We start from the raw sequence: 18,837 nt of genomic DNA on the forward strand, positions 1-18,837 counted from the left end.
TACTGAGACCATGTGCAGGTGAATTTTAACTTAATTTGGCTTTGTAATTAACTCTCAAATTTTCAACAAGGGGGATACCAAAATGTAGCATTTGAAAAAAAAAAAAAAATTGTGCATGTTTTGGGTTGTCTGCTACCTGCCAGAAGATACTGTAGATCAGATCACATACTTTTCAAAGCTACAAGAAGGTAGTATGGCTGATTCATTTATGGTGAAGAACTATCACTCAGCAGCAATGAAAAGTCAAAATTCTGGTTGACTTTCAAAAGCCTATTTTGAAACGGATGTTCTGAGAGAAACAGCATTGTTTAATGTAACCCTTTCTCTCCACCCTCTCAAAACTATAAACATGATGTATGTTTTTTTTTTAAAAAAAGAAAATCAGTGACTTGGGGCTCTATAAACCAAAACAAAAACCCACTGCACTTGAGTCGATTCCAACTCATAGCAACCGTACAAGACAGAGTAGAGCTGCCCTACAGGGTTTCCAAGGCTATAAATATTTACGAAAGCTGATTGCCATATCCTTCTCCCATGGAGTGGCTAGCGGGTTTGAACCATCAATCTTTTGGTTAGCAGCTGAGCGCTTTAACCACTATGCCACCAGGGCTCGCCTGGGGCTCTATAGTCACTCTAAAAACATGAAACTTTAAGCTTCTAAATAATGGGTTTTTAAGTTTTGAAACATTTTGCAGCGTGTACTGCTTTCAGTTGCTTTTCCTGACATATAGTAGGTAGTCAAATACATACATGATAATGTTTCCTTTAAATGCTATCTTACAGGTTTTCTTTCCTGAAGACTTTCTCTCCCTCTAAAATTCTTTACCATTATTTTCTAAGAGGATATTGATTTTGACCCTCTTACTGAGCAGCTCCAGGGTTCTCCATGGCGTGTGACCTTCCTCACTGCAATGCACGTTAAACCTAACTTGTTTACAGGTATGTTCCTGGAGAGTATTAACAGAATTATGGCATCTTCTAAATTAACTGACAAAATATTCTAGGTTAGACAGAAAAATAAACTGTAGTTATTTTATTTTACAAATAGATAAAAGCAACCCAAGTAATATAGTATGCTGTTGTTAAGTGGTGTGAAGTTGGTTCTGACTCATACCGACCCTACCAGACACAGTAGAACTGCCCTGCAGGGTTTCCAAGGAGCAGCTGGTTGATTTGAACTGCCAACCTTTTGGTTAGCAGCTGAGCTCTTAATCACTGCGCCACCAGGGCTCTCTCAAAGAGTATAGTTGGTTAGAAATTATTTTTATATATTTAAGTGATCATTTATTCACATATATAAACTTATTATTAAAATGAGGAAAAAAATAGAAACTTTTTTGTTTTAAGGAGTCACTATAAATTGTAAATGCTTAAGTTCCTTTTTAATAATTTTCTATAATAAAAGTATGCTTTGATATCAGTGAAAATAAATATTCAACATCTACTCAGTAATACAACATACGAAAAATGTTAAAGACATCTGGTAAATTTAAACCACTCCACAAAAAGACTAGGGAGTTATGTAAGAGAGTCAAGGCATTTGGGGATTTCTTAAGATCCAGATGGCCAAACACAAAATGCAAGCCATCAGCTAAATAATAATCATAACAAACACTTACGTTCCTATGAACTAGGCACTATAGACATTTTACATATATTAACTCACACTATCACACTTTATCTCCACTAACCAATAATGAGCTCCATTCAGCCATTATAATCTATCAGACTGCGGCTGTTCTTATCTTACGGTTCCAGGCAAACAACGGGAGATATACCAATACAAACATGATATCCCAGAACTGGCAGCTATTAAACCAGTTTCCAGGACTACACTAAATGCTCATGGTAGATCTGCATAATCTGACTTGGAAGTACATGTAATTATTAGAGGATAATAATACCCACAGAAGTCTCAGCTTATGTAATATCATTGTAGGCTAACAGTTTTACAAATTCACAAATATTAAATTAATATAAAACAAACTCATATAAAAACTTTAAGAGGTATCCAGTTTGTTATAGGCTTCTTGGATGAAAGTTAGCATATTCTTCATCTGGGATGAATTGTGAAGAGTATCCAAGTCCTTTAGAAGAGCATTCTGGTTTGGAATTAGCGTCAAAATTTCTTCCTGTGGGTAAAATAGTATAATTTCTTTTTTAACCTTTTACTATGGAAAATGTCAAATGTATGTAATTTAAAGAGAATAGTATAATAAACCTCTTGTACTCATCATCCAACTTCAATAATCATCAACTCATGGCCAATCTTCTTTCAAATCTATCTTACTCTATCTTTCCTGTGCTCATTCTGGCTCCTCTCATCGCTGGTGGATTATTCATAGGAAAATTTTAACTTACTTTTTGAGAAAACAGAAAGACTTTCTACTATTATAAACATTTATACTATAAGATCTACTGGGGTCTTGTGAAAAAAGATACATAACCAGGATAGAGTCTAGTATGAGTAAGGCACAGTGCCATTTTATAAAATTAAATTATAGCTTTATGGCATTATTAGAAGCATAAACAAAGTTTACTTCCAGTAATGTGTCCTACAGTTATGACTACACAAATGTGTAAAGATACATGTATAAGGGTATACTTCACAGTATTATCTGTAATAGCAAAATTATTTACATCATTAATTCACAAATTATATTGTGGTATATCCATACAATGGAATGTTATGTAGTTATTGACAAGAATGAGACAGATCTACATGAACTGACAAGGAAAAATGTTCAAACTATACTGTTAAATGAGAAAAGTAATTTGCCAAATAGTCTATTTCATAGATTCCATTTGTTTAAAGAATGAATAAGTACATATGCTTTTATATATGTGCAATCTATAACTGGTGATATAGTCAATATGGTCGATGGACACTTACCTGAAGTATGGGTGCTCTGAGACTGTTCTGAGGAAGTTCTGGAAGACAGAGTACCCCACTACGATCCATTTGAAGCATCTAAAGTAGAAAAAGAAAGCTTCAGATTATTTTAAAAGGTTGAATTCTCTCACCTGATTATACTCAAAAGTTGTCTTGGTAGAATTGGAGCATTAAAAATTATATCCAGATACTAGCAATATAGTTTTTAACAATCACCTGTTTTACCTTCTCCTCTTCTTTTTCCATCTCAGTTGTCAGAATTTGAATTTTGTTCTTTAGGCTCTGAATATTCTCAGTCATTGACTCTGTGGTCTCCACTATTTTATCTACTTCTTCCTGAGTCAGAAAAAAAAATCGACGTTTTAAATTCAACAGTTCCATCCCTAAGATGGAGCCTGACGGTGCAGCGGTTAAGAGCTCAGCTGCTAACAAAAAAGTTGGCAGTTCGAATACACAAGCCTTTCCTTGAAAACCCTACAGGGCAGTTCTACTCTGTCCTATAGGGTCACTATGAGTCTGAATCCACTCAATGGCAATGAGTTGGTTATCTCTAAGGTAACTATTAAAATATGCACATATTTTAAAACACCTCATATACTAAAACACTTGTAGAAGAAACCAATGAATTTATTTTTCTTCTTTCATAAAACAGATTTCCTAGAAGGTCAATTTGCCAATGTAATGATGCATTGGAAGGAAACTTAATTTCCCTGGAACAAGGAGCTATATCCCACATACGTGGACATTTCCTCAAATACTTATCAAAACTGGAGTCTCAATGTCTAGAGATCCCGAAAGGCCCAAGTGTGAATCTATGTTGGGGCCCAAGGACTGGTAACAGCAAATAGAGCAAGCAGCCTTCCTTAAGCACTATATAACAGGTTAGGAAGGCCCCAACAAGACGGATTGACACAGTGTCTGCAACAATGGTCTCAAGCATAACAGTGATTGTGAGGATGGTGCAGAATCAGGCAGTGTTTCATTCTGTTGTACAAAGTGTCGCTATGAGTGGGAACCGCTCGATTGTACCTAACAACAATGAGCAGAGAAACTCTAACTTAAAATTTTTTTCATTTATTTAGGAACATTTGAGTGTCTGCTATTTTTATTATTTACTAAAAGCAATGGTGGGCACTAGGGCAAAGAGTAGTAATTAAAAAAAAAAAAAAGCAGTTTCCTACTGAAGGAATATATAATTTCTAGGGGAAGACAAAGGCAAAATCAGACATGAATATGGAGCAATCAGAGATGTGTGGTTTGTTAGGCCAAGTATAGAATTAATTACCAGCCTTCAGGTTTTAAAATGGTATTAAGTATTGCTCTGCTAAGTGGCCATTCAAGGTATTAACAACTGGTCTCTATTTGCCTGGAGCAACAGAGGAAGAGGTAGAGTCTGGAATAGGAGGAGGAAATGGAATGTGTGGCTAATTGCCTCCATGAACAACTTCCTCCTTTGCCAAAGAACTGGATAGTGCCGGGCTACCATTACTGAACATTTTGATCAAGGATTCTATAAAAGAATCCTGATCAAAAAGTGGTAAATGCAGAACAGAATTACAAATTCTCATGAAATCCAGAATTTATGGTGCCATGGAGGCTGGATGAACCCCTGAAACTACTGCCCTGAGATAATCTTTAAACCTAAAAGCAAAAATATCCGTTGAAATCTTCTTACTTTAGCTTAACTAGTAAAGAATGTCTGCCTTGAGCACTGTGCTCTTTTAACATCTATTTATATGGGATCAAATTTACAACAGCAACTTGAAAGATTAGACAGGAAACTTCAGAGGCAGTGAGTCTATGTTAAATGAGGGGGAGCAACAACTCGGATAAGGAAGGTGGGAATGGTTGTACAACTCGAAGAATATAATCAGTGTCACTAATTGTACATGTAGGAATTGTTGAATTTGTGTATGTTCTGCTGTGTATATTTTCAACAACAACAAAAAAAATTAAAAAAAAAAAAAATAGCACTGCTTTCAAATCTAGTCCTAGTAACAGTTAACGAACGATAGCATCGTTCCTGGGGATCAGGGAACAAGTTAATAAGCCATATAGAAGGATCAGCTCTTAAAACCCTGTCTCAGCAATACTGTTGATGATATGAATGCAGAATTGTTGGGGCACTACAGTAATCTTCCTTAAGAAATATATTATGGTTATAATGTCAATTTTTTTAATTGTTAAAAAAAAAGTACCTGCAGGTATTAGCAAACTGCCTGTAGGATGGTTTTATAGGGTCCAAGAGCTATCAATAGAAGAACTGTAATTTTTTTTTCATTTTTAAATGATCGTTAAAAACAAAATAGAACAAAAAATCTGCAAAGACCTTTTTTCTAAACAAGGTCATATTCAATAGGTTCCAAGGGTTAACACTTGGAAATATCTTTTTGGGGCCATCATTCAAAGCCTCTGAATGGAATGAACAACGGCAATGAATGAAAAAAAGTCAAACAAAATAAGGGCTAATTTTCTTTTTATTATAATTTTTAAACTTTATTTTGTTCCATTGCTTTGGTTATCTTCTTTGGGTATTCCTAACATATCCATGTTGGAACTTCCTCACCTGAATTTTATATTAGTCATTTTTCTCAATTCCTTTTAAAATTTCATTTATTTCTCTTTGATACTTTTTTCTCATTTTACCTTCAATTTATTGTAAGCATTATCTGTTGTGTTTATTGGTTCTAGTATTCCTTCTAGTTTAGTCTGCATATCTGAAATAATTTTTTATTTCTAATTCTCTCCTGAATTCTGCAACTTCATTTTCGAGTATTTCTAATATTGATTTTAAAAAGAAAATCTTGTATCATTTTTATGAGTTTCTTCCTGCTCGCTTGGTCAACTGGGTTAATGTTCATCTGCTTTGTGAACATGTGTTTGGTATGTTTTTGCCATCCACAGGAATGTTATTTTGGTCCTTATTCTCTCCTTTTCTTTTTAACTCTGATCTTCAAATCTTATGGCTCTATCTTTATGATGAGATAGAAGGAGCTTAAAAAACTGCCTCAACAGCCCAACACCATCCTCCCAAAATCTCTCAGAGCCGTTGTTCACTCACTGCCTTTTCCCTAGCACCCCATTGAGCGGGAGCTCAATGAACTTGTTGTCAAATAAAACTTTTGTTAGTGATAGCTGTTACAGATTTTGGACAGTCAGTGACAGCAATGACTCCAGGCTGCAGATGAAAAAGGCAATGGCTCTACATAAGGCACACAGAAGAAAAATAACGAATACAGATACAACCTACAAGCTGCTGGTTCAAAGATCCTCATATACCAATGAAGAACAGTCCTGCTCAAAAATGCAAACAGTGCTTCCACTGAGAAACTGCCAAGTAAACTAAAGAATATTATTTATGCTTCTGTCACATGGAGGTCCAATTTTAGCTGTAAAACAGAAACGCCTTCCAGTATTACAAAATTCATACTATTGTTTGAGTTGTTCAAGTGATTTATGAAAATATTAAATGTTATGGTAACAGTCACCATTATTACTTTAAAACTTTTTTAAATAACCGATATCAATGTCATCCAAGTGTTCATTAAGTGGTGATGCTAGTACCACTACTGAAAATACACCCTTGAAAAGTAATAACATTGAGACAGAGATTCAATATGCTATGAAAAGTGAGGCAACCACCAAAAAACAACATCCTATTAATTAACAATATATGTAGATTTCTTGCTCAGAAAACCCGTCTCTTTAACTTTATTCTAAATCCTATGGAACAACTGGAATGAATTAATTGTGAATTCTGAATTATTAGATATCCTTGGGGATACATTCCTTGCATAAAATACTACCACCTTACACTTAGAATTATTAACAAAGACTGAAGCATCATATATACAAGCTACTTCAAAATGTCTAAGGGATATACAGTCCCATCTGTTTTGATTTTTATAATTATTTAACATGCCCCTTAAGGTTGTGTACTGTGTAAAAATTTCAGAACGCCACTATTCTGTCAACTCTTGAGGATACAACAAATCCCCACTTTTACTTTTCTGTTCAGTTTTGACAGTAGCTGCCCATGCAGCACTTCCTCCTCTGACCCCAGCCACCGGGAGCTAGGTCAGATCTCACAAGTTGAGAGAATACCGTCCTTTAGACTTCCAAATAGGCAGACACAAGCCTCAAATTTGGGAGTCCACGTGACACCCACACTTCTGACCTGCTGGCAACAAAATCTGGGGTTCCTCTCTACCCCTTCAAGATGCTAGCTGCATGCTCAGGAGCCTCCCCGGACCTCCCTCACTTCTGGCCCACTACTCCTTTGGGTTTAATAATTCCCTGGAATGACTCACAGAACTCATGGAAAGTGCTATACTTAAAATTACAGCTTTATTATAGTAAAAAGGATACGGAGACGTACAGGGCAAGGTCTGGGAAGGCTTCCTGAGTAAGCGTTCATGTCCCAAAGGAAGTGCTACTCTCACATGTGCATCGATATCTTTCACCAACCAGGAAACCATGGGGCTTCCATGTCCAGAACCTTTATTGGCTTCATTACATAGTCATAATTAATTAGATCTGCTTCTTCCATTCCCTGAGATCAGTTGATATTAGGCCATGTGGTGTTCTTTCTGGTCAGGCCAGCCCCCACCCATTAGCACAAACCCTCAGGTGCAGTTTAGGGGTATAAATAACAAAGGCACTTTACTTACTCAGAAAATTCCAAGGGTTTAGAGTTATCTCTCAGAAACCAAGGACAAATACCAAATTATTTGAGGTAAAGTAATTTTTTACTCCACAGGTTGCTTTTCTCAGTTGTTTACGTGTATATTAAATAAAAGCTTGAAGTTAGTCATGATAACTAATATTATTTCATTATCCTCTACAGGATGTAATACAGCATAATGACTAAGAATCATCCCGTGAAGTCAGACTGACTAGGTCTGCATCACAACTTTAAGCAGTTTGCCTAAGGCTACACAGCTAGAAATATCAAATATGTCTCTTTCACATCTGTAAAATGAGAATATAGTACAGACTTCTAACTTGTTATGAGGATTAAGGGGTATAACTGTAAAGTGCTTAGAACAGTGCCTGGAACATAGAAAGCTCTCAATATGTCACCTATAATACTACTAACAATAACAATGATGATTGTGTTCTTTTAATCAATACAATTTCACATACAGGTCACAAAAACTTGTATGTTTTGAAATTCTATAGCACTTAGCAATGAGTTCCCATAATTTGATAATCAAAAACACTAAAGTAGTTGAGTTAAAGTAGTTGAACACTAATGAAAAAAAAAACAGGACTGCTAGTTAACAATATAGTATATAATACCTTCAAATTTAGAGGGCCAAAGTTCAGGCAAAATTTTTGCTTTGATTAAAAACATAATAATAATGAAATAAAATATCTGGTCTAAGATCTAGTATTTATTACTGGAAGAATATCAGAAATAATTAAAAAAAACTTTTTGGTCTCTTCTTCTCCCCTCTTACACTCTAATTACGGACTCTGTCCAAATTTCATACCTGCAATAATGCCAGACCTTCTTCATTAGCTCTATGCTGCGCCATTTCCATTTTCAGTAGACTTGACACATTAGTTAAATGTCTCAGCTTTTTGGGAGGGACTTTCAGGGTTTCACACAATTGTAGCAATCTTAAGGACAGAGTAAAAACATGATTATTTGTTTGCTTTTCAGTACGATTAGCAGTAATAATTTTGTGTTTTTGTTTTGTTTTGAAACAATGCTCTCATTTTTTTTCCTGCTCTCATAAATCTAAGGACTATAACACTCTTAACAGTGGCTAACCATTGCAGTAAGTCCCCTGCACCCCTGCCAAAAAAATGGCCCTGACAAATCATCATTCAATCTTTTAATTCATTAAAATTTATCAACTCATGGGGCACTTAGGCTGCTTTATTACAAGAAAAATTTCTATTTTACACACTTAACTAATTTGTTTACATACATCTGAAATGAAAATTTCCTTGTATCTTCTAAATATGTTTCTTAGGATATTACAGCACTTAAGTCTATCATTTATTGTGAATTATTGGGTAAGAGATGGAGAACTAGTCTAGAAGTATCAGCTTTGATACTTAACTCTGATCCTGGACTCTAAATCTCAGTTATTTTAAAGAATGTAACCAATAAAAAGGAACTTCTACATAAGTTACTTTACTTAATCATTTCAAAGAAAATAGTCCTACAGAGTTTAAGGAAAATAAGCCCTAAAATTACATTGCTTTGTCCTAAAGTACTATCCAAATGAATGGTATTCAATATTAAAATGAAAAAATCCTCCTTCAAATATGAGTTGATTAGATCACCAGTAGAAACTGACCTATTTCTATCCTCAGTTTTAGCAGAAAGCAAAATAACTTTCACAGATTTGATTCTTGAGGTTCTGTGAGCAAGAAATCGAGGAGGAAAGACTAAGTTTGGTTGTTTCTACCTAACAGCAGCATCTTTAGGTTCTAAAAATTTCTACTACTTAAGATTTGCAGGCAGTATGAATAATTATAGAACCAAAGACTTATCTTCCTAGAATCCTATTCAACATCTTAATTTTTATAACAAAACTAAGTAGGAAATAGGTAGCATAAACCCCATAAATCACAATTCTCATTAAATTATTAAAATACACTTCAATTATCCAGAAAATTGTTAGGCTATCACATTTGAACATGAACAACCTATTGCCTCTTTAAGCTTCTTAAGAGATAAGCTTTTTGTTTTTTAGCTAAAATAAAGATTCTATTTATGAACAGTTTCTTCTAAAGGTTTAAAAAGTCAGCTCTGTCGAACATTTACTATTCCAACTGTTCTATATAGTGGTTAGGGTTCTAAGAACCTTATAAAGTCTTTTTAAACTCAAAATGTAGCCAGAATACATTCTATTATATTAACAACACCTAATTAGCATTTAGAACAACGTTTCTATAAGGCAGACTTTCCCAAAGTACGTTCCTCCAGAAACTGTGGTGGCTAATAGTTTTGTCTGCCTAGTAACTCTACTACCATCCTGTCTGTCTGATCATGGGGGTAGATAAATGACCCAGTTTATAGTTTACATCCACCATGCTAGCTCTTAAGTATAGGCACATCACCTAAGTTGAGCCAATCAGAGTCCATCTCCTAAAATTTTCTAAATGAAGGTGAAGGAGTAAGAGTTTTCTTTTTCCTTTTTCTTCACAAGGCTGATAATATAGAAATATATTTATATACAATGCTGTCTATGACTACAGTTTCAATCTAGTGAGGACAACTCGTTTAAAAGAATGAAGTTAATATGCAGAGAGATGAGATTAATACATGAAAAAGTATCTTTGGGTAAAAATCAATTTGGGAGATATTAGGCAAAAAAGAAAAAAGAAATTAGATCTATTTACCGCAAGACTTTTAATATGCAAATTTGCCAAAACATAATTTACCATGAGTCTCTTTTATTCATGGATCTTTAAGAACAAGTGTTCCAAATATCCTTTAAGAAATGCTGCTATAGAAAAATATATTCAGAGTTCCAATTAAGATCATTTTGCTAATGTCGTATTCTGCTACATCACAGAAAGTATCTCAGGTATTGTTACTTTGGGAACTAAGGAAAGCAACGTGAGAAAGTAAAAAGGAGGATACAACAGGCAGGCCTTGAAATACTTATCTCCCTAGCTGCTACATAATGTAATCTTTTCTTTTTTTAAAAATATCTTTTTTTACATTAATTACACTCATCATGTTGTTCAACTATCACCATTATCCACTTCCAAATTTTTCCACTGCCCTTAAGACAAGCTCAGTGTCCCCTAAGCAATGACCCCTTCTTTCTCCCTCCCTCTCACCAGTGGTAACCACAATAAACTTTTGTTTCTATACAGTTGGCTATTCTAGCTATATCATAAAAGTAGGATCATGCAATATTTGTCCTTTTGTGACTGACTTATTTCCTTTAGCATAATGTTTTCAAGGTTCATCCATTTTATACATACATCTTTTGCTGTACTTATCACATTGGAGACAGCTGTAAACTCAAAGGCTTTCAGGGGCCCATGCAGGTAATAAAAATGAGACAAGCCAACATAGCAAGGAGGATCTTTGTTGAATCAGATGGTACATGCTCTACTAAATACTCTGTAATTCAGGTTTTTTTCGAAACATATCAAATGAAACTGGGCTAAGGCCCCTGTTGTTGTTAGGTGCTGTCAAGTTGATTTCAACTCATACAGAAACCATGTCACAGAGCAGAACTGCCCCGTAGGGTAATTTAATCTTTTCTTGATGACTCAGAGTGATCATTGTGAACAGCAGCTATTACGAATGTAATGTTCTCATTCATACATTAAACGTGACTGTATGTCTTATACTAAAAGGACCCTAAGTAGCTATACTTTAACGTTCGTATTTGCTTATTTATTAGTTTTTTAGTTCTCCCCCTTCTTCTTTGACAACCTAACGTCATTTATTTAAGTAGTTTACAAGTCAGCTTTTAGCAGTCTTTTTTCAATCTCTCAACAACTCCCAATCCACACAGACTTCCACTCCACCCTTTCTATTTTGTTATATGGGTTGAGAATTATGCTTAAAGGAAAAGGTAAACAGAATTTTTGTGTGAAAGCTCGAAGGACTTCCCAAGAATAAAATACTAGGTCACACATAGTTAGAGGCAACCTGAAACTGAGATGTAGAACATTCTTTCATGAAAAGAACAAGCTGTGTAAATGTCTGGGAGAATAAATCACTGAAAATCAATGGTCGTGGTGTGACTTTTAAGAACATTTGAAAAGAAACTTCTTGGTGATTTCCCACAAGATGAAGAGCAGTGATATCTTGGAAAATTATACTTGTTGCTTGTAATGCAATATGAAGGCAAGGGAAAACATAAAACTAGGATAAATATCACAGAGATAACAAATGGTGAACTGTTAACTTCAAACTGTTCAAAAATCAAGCTGAGGTTGACAAAATAATTTTCCAAATCCTGATATACAAGACTGAACTGTGGAACTAAGCGTTTGTGATTTTTATATTCTTCCTTACAAATTCTCTGAAATGTAGAATGTATATTCCCAAAATGTTCATTTTCTTAAAAAAACAAAAACAACTTTTATATCCCACAAACGTCTATTTTGGTAACTAAGCAATTAGATTTAAAAAAAAATTATGTTTGATCGATATTTCAATTGCATACTATATTACCTTTTTTTCAGGTAGTTAAGATGATACTGAATTTGTTCCTTTTCTTTAACAGTGTTACTCAAAATTGATCTAGAAAAGAGAGATTGATAAAATATTAGTTTGAAACACAACATAATCTATGTACTTTTCTCTCAGATTCCTTTCAAGTGCTCCCTCTTCAATAACCAGGTAGAATCAACTACGTTTCCTTTTATGTTAAATATATTTTAAATAGAGCAATAAAGGCTTTTATCATGTTGTATTATAGTTATTAATTTATGTGTCTGACCCCGCTGATGGATTTCAGCTCTTTTAGGGTAGAATCCTGTCTTATTTTCTTTGCATTCCTTCTAGCATGGAACTTCCATACGAAGTGTCAGTTTGAACTCAACTTCTTTCTAAAGCATGCCTACTGACAGAGCAAGCTGATATTCTATAGACAGCCAAAAATCAGGTCACACAGACTTGATTTTTATTTCACTGATGGAATCCCAAGTTTTTAAAATTAATGAAGGCTTTTTTGCTGAAGGTTAATGTTATCACAAGACATATCTTCTTCTGAAATAGAAAAATACTCTATCATCTTAAAATAGATAGTAACATTTAGAATGATAATGTCTGTAAGAAACATATAAATAGAAACCAAAGGAAAAATTTTATACTCACATTATTACTGATTCCATCATAGTTTGCAAATATTCTCTGCTTTTCTTTGAAAGAGGTTGCCAGGTTTTTCTCTTCTTGGATGGTATCTTTATCTGTTTTAGATTAGTATGCTTTGTTTTTCCTGTCACTGGTAACAGAAAAGACTATGATCAATGCAGAAGTTTGTATGTTTTTACTTAAAAAGTGATTCAAGTATAAATTTATATAAAGATGGTTATGGCATTTTGAGAACCAAAATATTATGAAGTTGTATAATATCCTTTTTACTGTACAACCATAACCTACTAGGTATTGAATATGGATATGTTGTCTATTGCTATTTTAACTGATATTGCATATAGAAATCCCAAACAAATAATTTTAAGAACAAACCTACAATTATTAGGAAACAACATAAAAGTTTAGTTCTCAGAAATGACCTGAATTCTTTAAAAGCTTCATTGAAAATATTAGAAAACTACAAAAAGTTGGATGGCAATTGGAATAAAACAGATTAACCAAGCCACAAGTAGATTTTTAGTGTCCATATTATATTGTTGGTACTATTCTACTCATAAGAAATATTGAGGTAAACAAAAGAGACAGACTATCAGTTCACTTGAAAATTAGTTTTGGAGAGAAGAGAGATTAAATAAATTATAATTACAGGTATGCAAAGCATTACAAAAGGAAAGCACTATGCGCTATGGAAGTATAAAACCAGAGGACTTACCTTGGTCTGGAGTGAGAAGGGGGAAGGAATCCTTCCATGAAGAAGTAATGCTTAACCAAAGACAACTACTTCAAACTAATTAACGCCAAACAAATTTAGATAGTGTCTCCAAACTAATCTATGTAGCGGTGGCAGAACAGAAATTATATTTGTCTTGAAGAAAAATCAGTAGGTATGTCTTTATATCATAAATCAGTAATAATCCAGACTGTAGGACACTTTTATTTTCTCTAGTTCCTATCAACTTACTGGCATGAAAGCCTCCAAAGTGTTTTGCTAGAGATGGTAAGTAAAATTTGTTGACCAAAATAACTAACCAGTACTATCTATTCCTGCAAAAAGGTGACAGTGGCTGTTTATTACTATCTTTTGCTTTCGCAAAACCCATAAACAAGATGTTGAGAATATTTTCATGAATTACAGATAGTCTGAGAAAGACTGCAGGTTAATAGATATAGAAAAGAAATACCTTCAGAAGATGGATGCTTTGGTTGTTTGTTTTTCGCTATTTTTCTAACCTAGAAGAAAAAACACGTATACACACATACACAGAATTAAACATAAGATAAAAAAATTGCTTTTCCAATAGATTTGTCATATATGTAAGAATATTCACTCCTGGACAATGGTGATAATGTATAATAGAAGTTTATATAGTATCAAAGAATGTTTTTTAATAGATTATTACTCACTTTGCTTATGAAGTAGTATTACATACTTTACATACAAATAAAATACAGGTTTTGCCTAATGAGCAGGGTGAAGCAAAGAAAAAAGTTTTGATTAATCCATTTATAAGAGAGGAGCAAAATTATGATAGGAAGATAATTCCTCCCAAACTATTTTTCCCCTATGTTAATAAAAATCTCCTCCACAACGGACAGATTCGTCTGTCTTTTAACGAATGCTGTAAGAATTTGCATACTTCATTCTTAGTCTTCCCATTTAATACCTTAGCAATGCCCATGACCTGTTCCTTCCCGAAGAATTCTATGGTCAATACTTATTTTTAAAAATTGAAGTAAACAACAATTATTATCTGAGAACTTTTCAAATCATGCTGCAAAAAACTCTCACACAATGATAAGAATTACTGTGATTTTCAGTAAAACTAAAAATAAATTTTATTTTCCAAGTTTTCTAGCAACTGAGCTTTCTGACCCATAGTTTTCACACATTTCTCTGTAAATAGAATAGATGCTATTTCTAATCAGAGTTCTGAATGATAAATGGGATATTTTCATTACCTCTTTCTCTGACAACTCCACTTCCTCATCACCAATTTTTCTTTTTGGGTTTCTTTTTAACTGTTGAGACTTTTTCTTGGAGGCATTTGCTTTGCCAGGCATCCTGATCTAAATGGAACAATTATAACAGTAGCTTGAAAATCTGTAGAGATTAAAAGGGCACAGAAAAATGTTTAAAGGGTTGTATAATATTTTGTTAAAAAGACTACCTTGTTCCAAACTTACTTAAAAAATCATAATGAAAAATTTGGGATAATTTTGTTTTTATAGGGAGCCCTGGTGGCACACTGGTTAAGTGCTCAACTACTAACCAAAAGGTTGGTGGTGCGAATCCACCAGCTGCTTCACGGGAGAAAGATGTGGCAGTCTGCTTCTGTAACGATTTACAGCATAGGATACCCTAAGGGGGCAGTTCCACTCGGTCCTACATGGTCGCTATGAGTCGGAATTGACTCGATGGCAGTGGAGTGGGTTTTTAAAATTGTTTTTAAAACATTTATATATATATATATTATTGTTGTAAAAATATATAAACATATTTCCCAATTCAACATTTTTCAAGTATACAACTTAGTGATATCAATTACATTAATCATGTTGCGCAACCATCATAAAACATCTATATATATTTTTAAACAAATAACTTTGACTCTTATGAGTAAGAATATCTAGTTTAATTTCATTCCTAGAAATGTCTTCCATTTGTATGACTTAAAAAAATCATTTAAAAATGCTTTTGCATCTCTTACTGAATACTCTCCCAAACAATAACATTATATTCATAGATCCAAGAAAGTGGAGATATAAAGTGTTGAATTGTCTTGCTCATGGTCATTGATAATGTCATGACTGAGAGTAATGCCCAGGTCTTCTTATTTAAGCCCAATGAATTAACCGTTTTTCAATTTGTGCTAAAAGTTGAAGGAGATATTTTTTAGGATTATAGTTGTGGAGACTGATGTGATAGTCTGCCATTTATAAGGATTTAAGCTGTAACCCTATCTGGCCTATAATGCATTTTAAGAATACAGAAGTACACTGATTACTCTGTTCTACAAATTACAAAACAGGCATGGGAGTAGCAATGGGAATGCCAACGACTAAATTTAGAATAACTCCTTCTCCTCCTTTAATAATCCTTTTTCACCCAACTCATTTCTGATAAAGGAAACAGGTATAGGCTACTTATTCTTGCATTAGACCATAACGAGTAATAAACAGCTTAGAAATTAGGTAAAGTAACTAGACAATATTTATATATAAATGCATACATATATGTGCGTGTGTATTTCTAGGTATATATAGCTAGATATGCAGACCTGGTGGCATAGTGGTTAAGAGCTTGGCTGCTAATCAAAAGCCTGGCAGTTTGAATCTACCAGTAGCTCCTTAGAAACCCTATAGGACAGTACTACTCTGTCCTATAAGGCTGCTATGAGTCAGGAATCTATTCAAGGACAATGAGTTTGTTTGTTTGTTTTTTTGCATACCTAAATTGCTCACCATTTACTTTCTAAATAGTCAGAATTAATTATGTTAATATAGTTTAAATACATATGCAAATTTAGAGAAGGCCAATAAAGAAGGTGCTCTCGATAAATCTAGTCACACAAACTTTGAAATGCCTTACTCTCTCAACCTGCCATGTATATCTTGCACTTTCTCTACTTAAAAAAACCCATTCATCCTCAATACCTACTGTATCACACCCAAACTCTTCACCATGCCATTTACACTCTTTAACAGTCTAGCCCAGCCTCCCTTTCCATACTTCCATCCCACTACTCAGCTAAACCTTCCTCCCTAGCTAGATTTGACTATTCATGGTTTCTTGAACAATGAATAATTCTGCCCCCAATGCACATAATGCACTCTTTGCCTGAGCTGCTCTCTCTGGTCCTGTTTACCCACCTCCTTGTCAAAGCCTTCTTAACCACTCAACTTCATTTCATTTCTAACAGTCTGTGGGCTCTTATGTCTGTAACTCTCATTTAAGACTTATTTAGTTCAGGTCTATTAATCATTTTTTTCTTGAGTCTTTACTCAATAACATTTAATTCAGTACTACTCCAAGTCTGGTTCACAAACTGTTGGTGGGCAGTCCTTTTAAGTATAAAATTGAGAATAAACATTTGGCAGAGTAACTTTATGCATGTTGAATATAATTAGAAAAAAAAATTGGTCTTGTCTTTTGTCTTATTTCATTTTTCTAGTAATTCATATTTTAATGTATTTTACAAAAGTATCAGTTGTCATTTGTTAGGAAAAAAGAAAATTGGTTTCTTACCACAGACTGTTTGAGAAACACTGATTCTGATGACTATTTGAGGCTCTAGGCCATAGTGCAAGGTTCCTCAACCTCGGCACTACTGAAATTTTGGATGGGGTAATTCTTTGTTATGGTGGGTTGTCTTCTTGTGTAGGATGTTTAGCAGCGTCACTGGTCTTGACATACTAAATGCCAGAGTCGTTCACTCCCAGTTGTGACAACCAAAATTGTCTCCTGACATTGCCAAATGTCCCCTGAGAACAAAATCACCCCAGGTTGAGAACTACTGCCACAGTGGTTAAGATTGAGCCAGGGCTGAGGATAAACGCCATGTTCAAATCCTGGCTCCGCCACTTACTAGCTACATAGTTTAGCACAAGTATGTTAACTCAGTTTCCTCATTTGTAAAATACATTAGTTACACTGTCAACATCAAAGACTTTGTGAAGCTAAAATGATTTAATACAGAATACATAAAGTGCTTCAAACAGTGAACTCAATAGACAAAAGCCATCATTTCTATTACTACTGGTCTAGCTGCGGTGTATAAAAAAGGACTGAAATTTAGACCTGGTCCTAGACCCACAGGAATTGTAGTTGTAGTGGCAGAGAAAGATTAGTGAGTATCAATTATATTGATTGGTTTATTGGAGGAGAGAGAGAGTTTTCATAAAAAAAGTAAAATTTGAATTACGTTTTGAACTATTTACCCATTGCCATGGAGTCGATTTCAACTCATAGCAACTCTACAGGGCAGAGTAGAACCGCCCCATAGGGTTTCCAAGGCTGTAAATCTTAAGAAAGCAGAATGCCACATCTGTCTCCGGTGGAGCGCTGGTGGGTCCGAATTGCCGGCACAGCAGCCTAGAACTTAACCACTGCGCCACCAGGTTTCCTTTTGAACTATTTAGTCAAAATTAAAGAGAACGAAGTATTCAAAAGAGAACACTGCAAGCACAAAGGCAGGGAAGCATGAAAGAACCTAGTCAGAAACAGGAAAAGTTCAGCAAAGCTCCTAATGTGTATGGGAGGAGAAAAGCAGTTTGTGGGCAGACTACATACGACAATAAAGACTGCAGAATTTACCTAATAAAGAATAAAGAATTTATCCTTTACCCCGAAGGAAACAGGTAGGCATCCTGGTCTGTCTTATTTTGAAACTAGCGGAAACCAAGTATCTCAAACTAGGCTTCTTTGTCGGGACCTGAGGTAGGTACGGTCTGGCACAACACAAAAACACAGTGTTTACCCCTAAAGAAGTGACACCTCTCAATAGCAACGCTGCTGACCGCAGTAACCACAAGGCCCAAAGACACTTATCTTTAACACAGCACTTCGCCCCACTACTGGCTGCAGAAGAGATTAAGGGAGGAGGAGTATGACTGGGGGAAAGAGGGAAGAAATCGCGCGTGACTTCATCTCTCCTCAATCGGCAGCCTGGATCTCCTTCCCCTTGGAAAATCACCTCATACACTTCAAATACACCCCACAGAGTCTGGCCCAAAGTCAGTGGCCACATGACCCATACGCCAATCTGAACCCGGTAAGTTAAGCGCTTTCACTACTCACCATTTACTGCTCTGCAACTCTCAGGTAGCAGCGCTAAGATCAACTCCCGCCCAAACAATCCAAAGCCAAGTAGACCCGGCAGTGAACGGGGAAAAAGCGGAAACGCTTGTAGCCGGAGGTGGGGCATCTAGCCACACCCCTTTAATGTAGCCAGCCGCGCACCAGCGAGAGTGGTATTAGATTGGCTGGGGAGAGGGCGGTGTTGGCCTACGCCTCCAAGCTTGAATTTGCGCTTGCGCAGTGGAGTCCCAGCTGTGTGGTTCTTGGGCTTTTGGGGCCGTAATCCAGCCACCTTCACCACGGTGTAGGTTCGGTAGAGGCCGGCCAGTGAGTAGGATT

General features: G+C 35.2%; 2 protein-coding genes across 6 annotated transcripts in view; one reads left to right on the forward strand and one right to left on the reverse strand.

Annotated features, from left to right (window-relative positions):
- Positions 1 to 1,223: 1,223 nt before the first annotated feature.
- On the reverse strand, positions 1,224 to 18,641 carry CENPQ (centromere protein Q). Of its 5 annotated transcripts, none has more exons than XM_023725586.1 (9): positions 18,499 to 18,641; positions 14,661 to 14,768; positions 13,883 to 13,931; positions 12,702 to 12,828; positions 12,057 to 12,125; positions 8,389 to 8,518; positions 3,119 to 3,229; positions 2,894 to 2,971; positions 1,224 to 2,132 (listed from the first exon to the last, which is right to left on the reverse strand). In XM_023725586.1, the coding sequence occupies exons 1-9, from the start codon at positions 18,499 to 18,501 to the stop codon at positions 2,001 to 2,003; spliced, it is 807 nt and encodes a 268-aa protein (XP_023581354.1). In that variant the 5' UTR covers positions 18,502 to 18,641; the 3' UTR covers positions 1,224 to 2,000. The 5 variants fall into 5 exon arrangements, with proteins under 5 accessions (XP_023581354.1, XP_004390886.2, XP_023581351.1 ...); XM_004390829.2 differs by having other exon boundaries at positions 3,110 to 3,229; positions 18,499 to 18,640; XM_023725583.1 differs by having other exon boundaries at positions 3,110 to 3,229; positions 14,661 to 14,802; positions 18,499 to 18,640.
- A 77-nt stretch (positions 18,642 to 18,718) lies between these two features.
- The window catches only part of MMUT (methylmalonyl-CoA mutase), a 33,666-nt gene continuing 33,547 nt past the window's right edge, over positions 18,719 to 18,837 (forward strand). The window contains exon 1 of the mRNA XM_023725582.1: positions 18,719 to 18,825. The gene's annotated coding sequence lies outside the window, so the exon portion shown is untranslated. The remainder of the gene's footprint in view (positions 18,826 to 18,837) is intronic.

The sequence above is a fragment of the Trichechus manatus genome, unplaced genomic scaffold, assembly GCF_000243295.1.
Source record: "Trichechus manatus latirostris isolate Lorelei unplaced genomic scaffold, TriManLat1.0 scaffold00331, whole genome shotgun sequence".
Lineage (NCBI taxonomy): Eukaryota > Metazoa > Chordata > Mammalia > Sirenia > Trichechidae > Trichechus > Trichechus manatus.

What these genes read in the sequence shown, in the direction of transcription:
- CENPQ (XM_004390829.2), bottom strand. An exon ending in CTTAACTACCTGAAAAAAAG is followed by an intron (nt 8,519 to 12,056) that starts GTAATATAGTAT and finishes TCTGTCCTTAAG; the next exon opens with ATTGCTACAATTGTGTGAAA. An exon ending in AAGGTCTGGCATTATTGCAG is followed by an intron (nt 3,230 to 8,388) that starts GTATGAAATTTG and finishes TTTCTGACTCAG; the next exon opens with GAAGAAGTAGATAAAATAGT.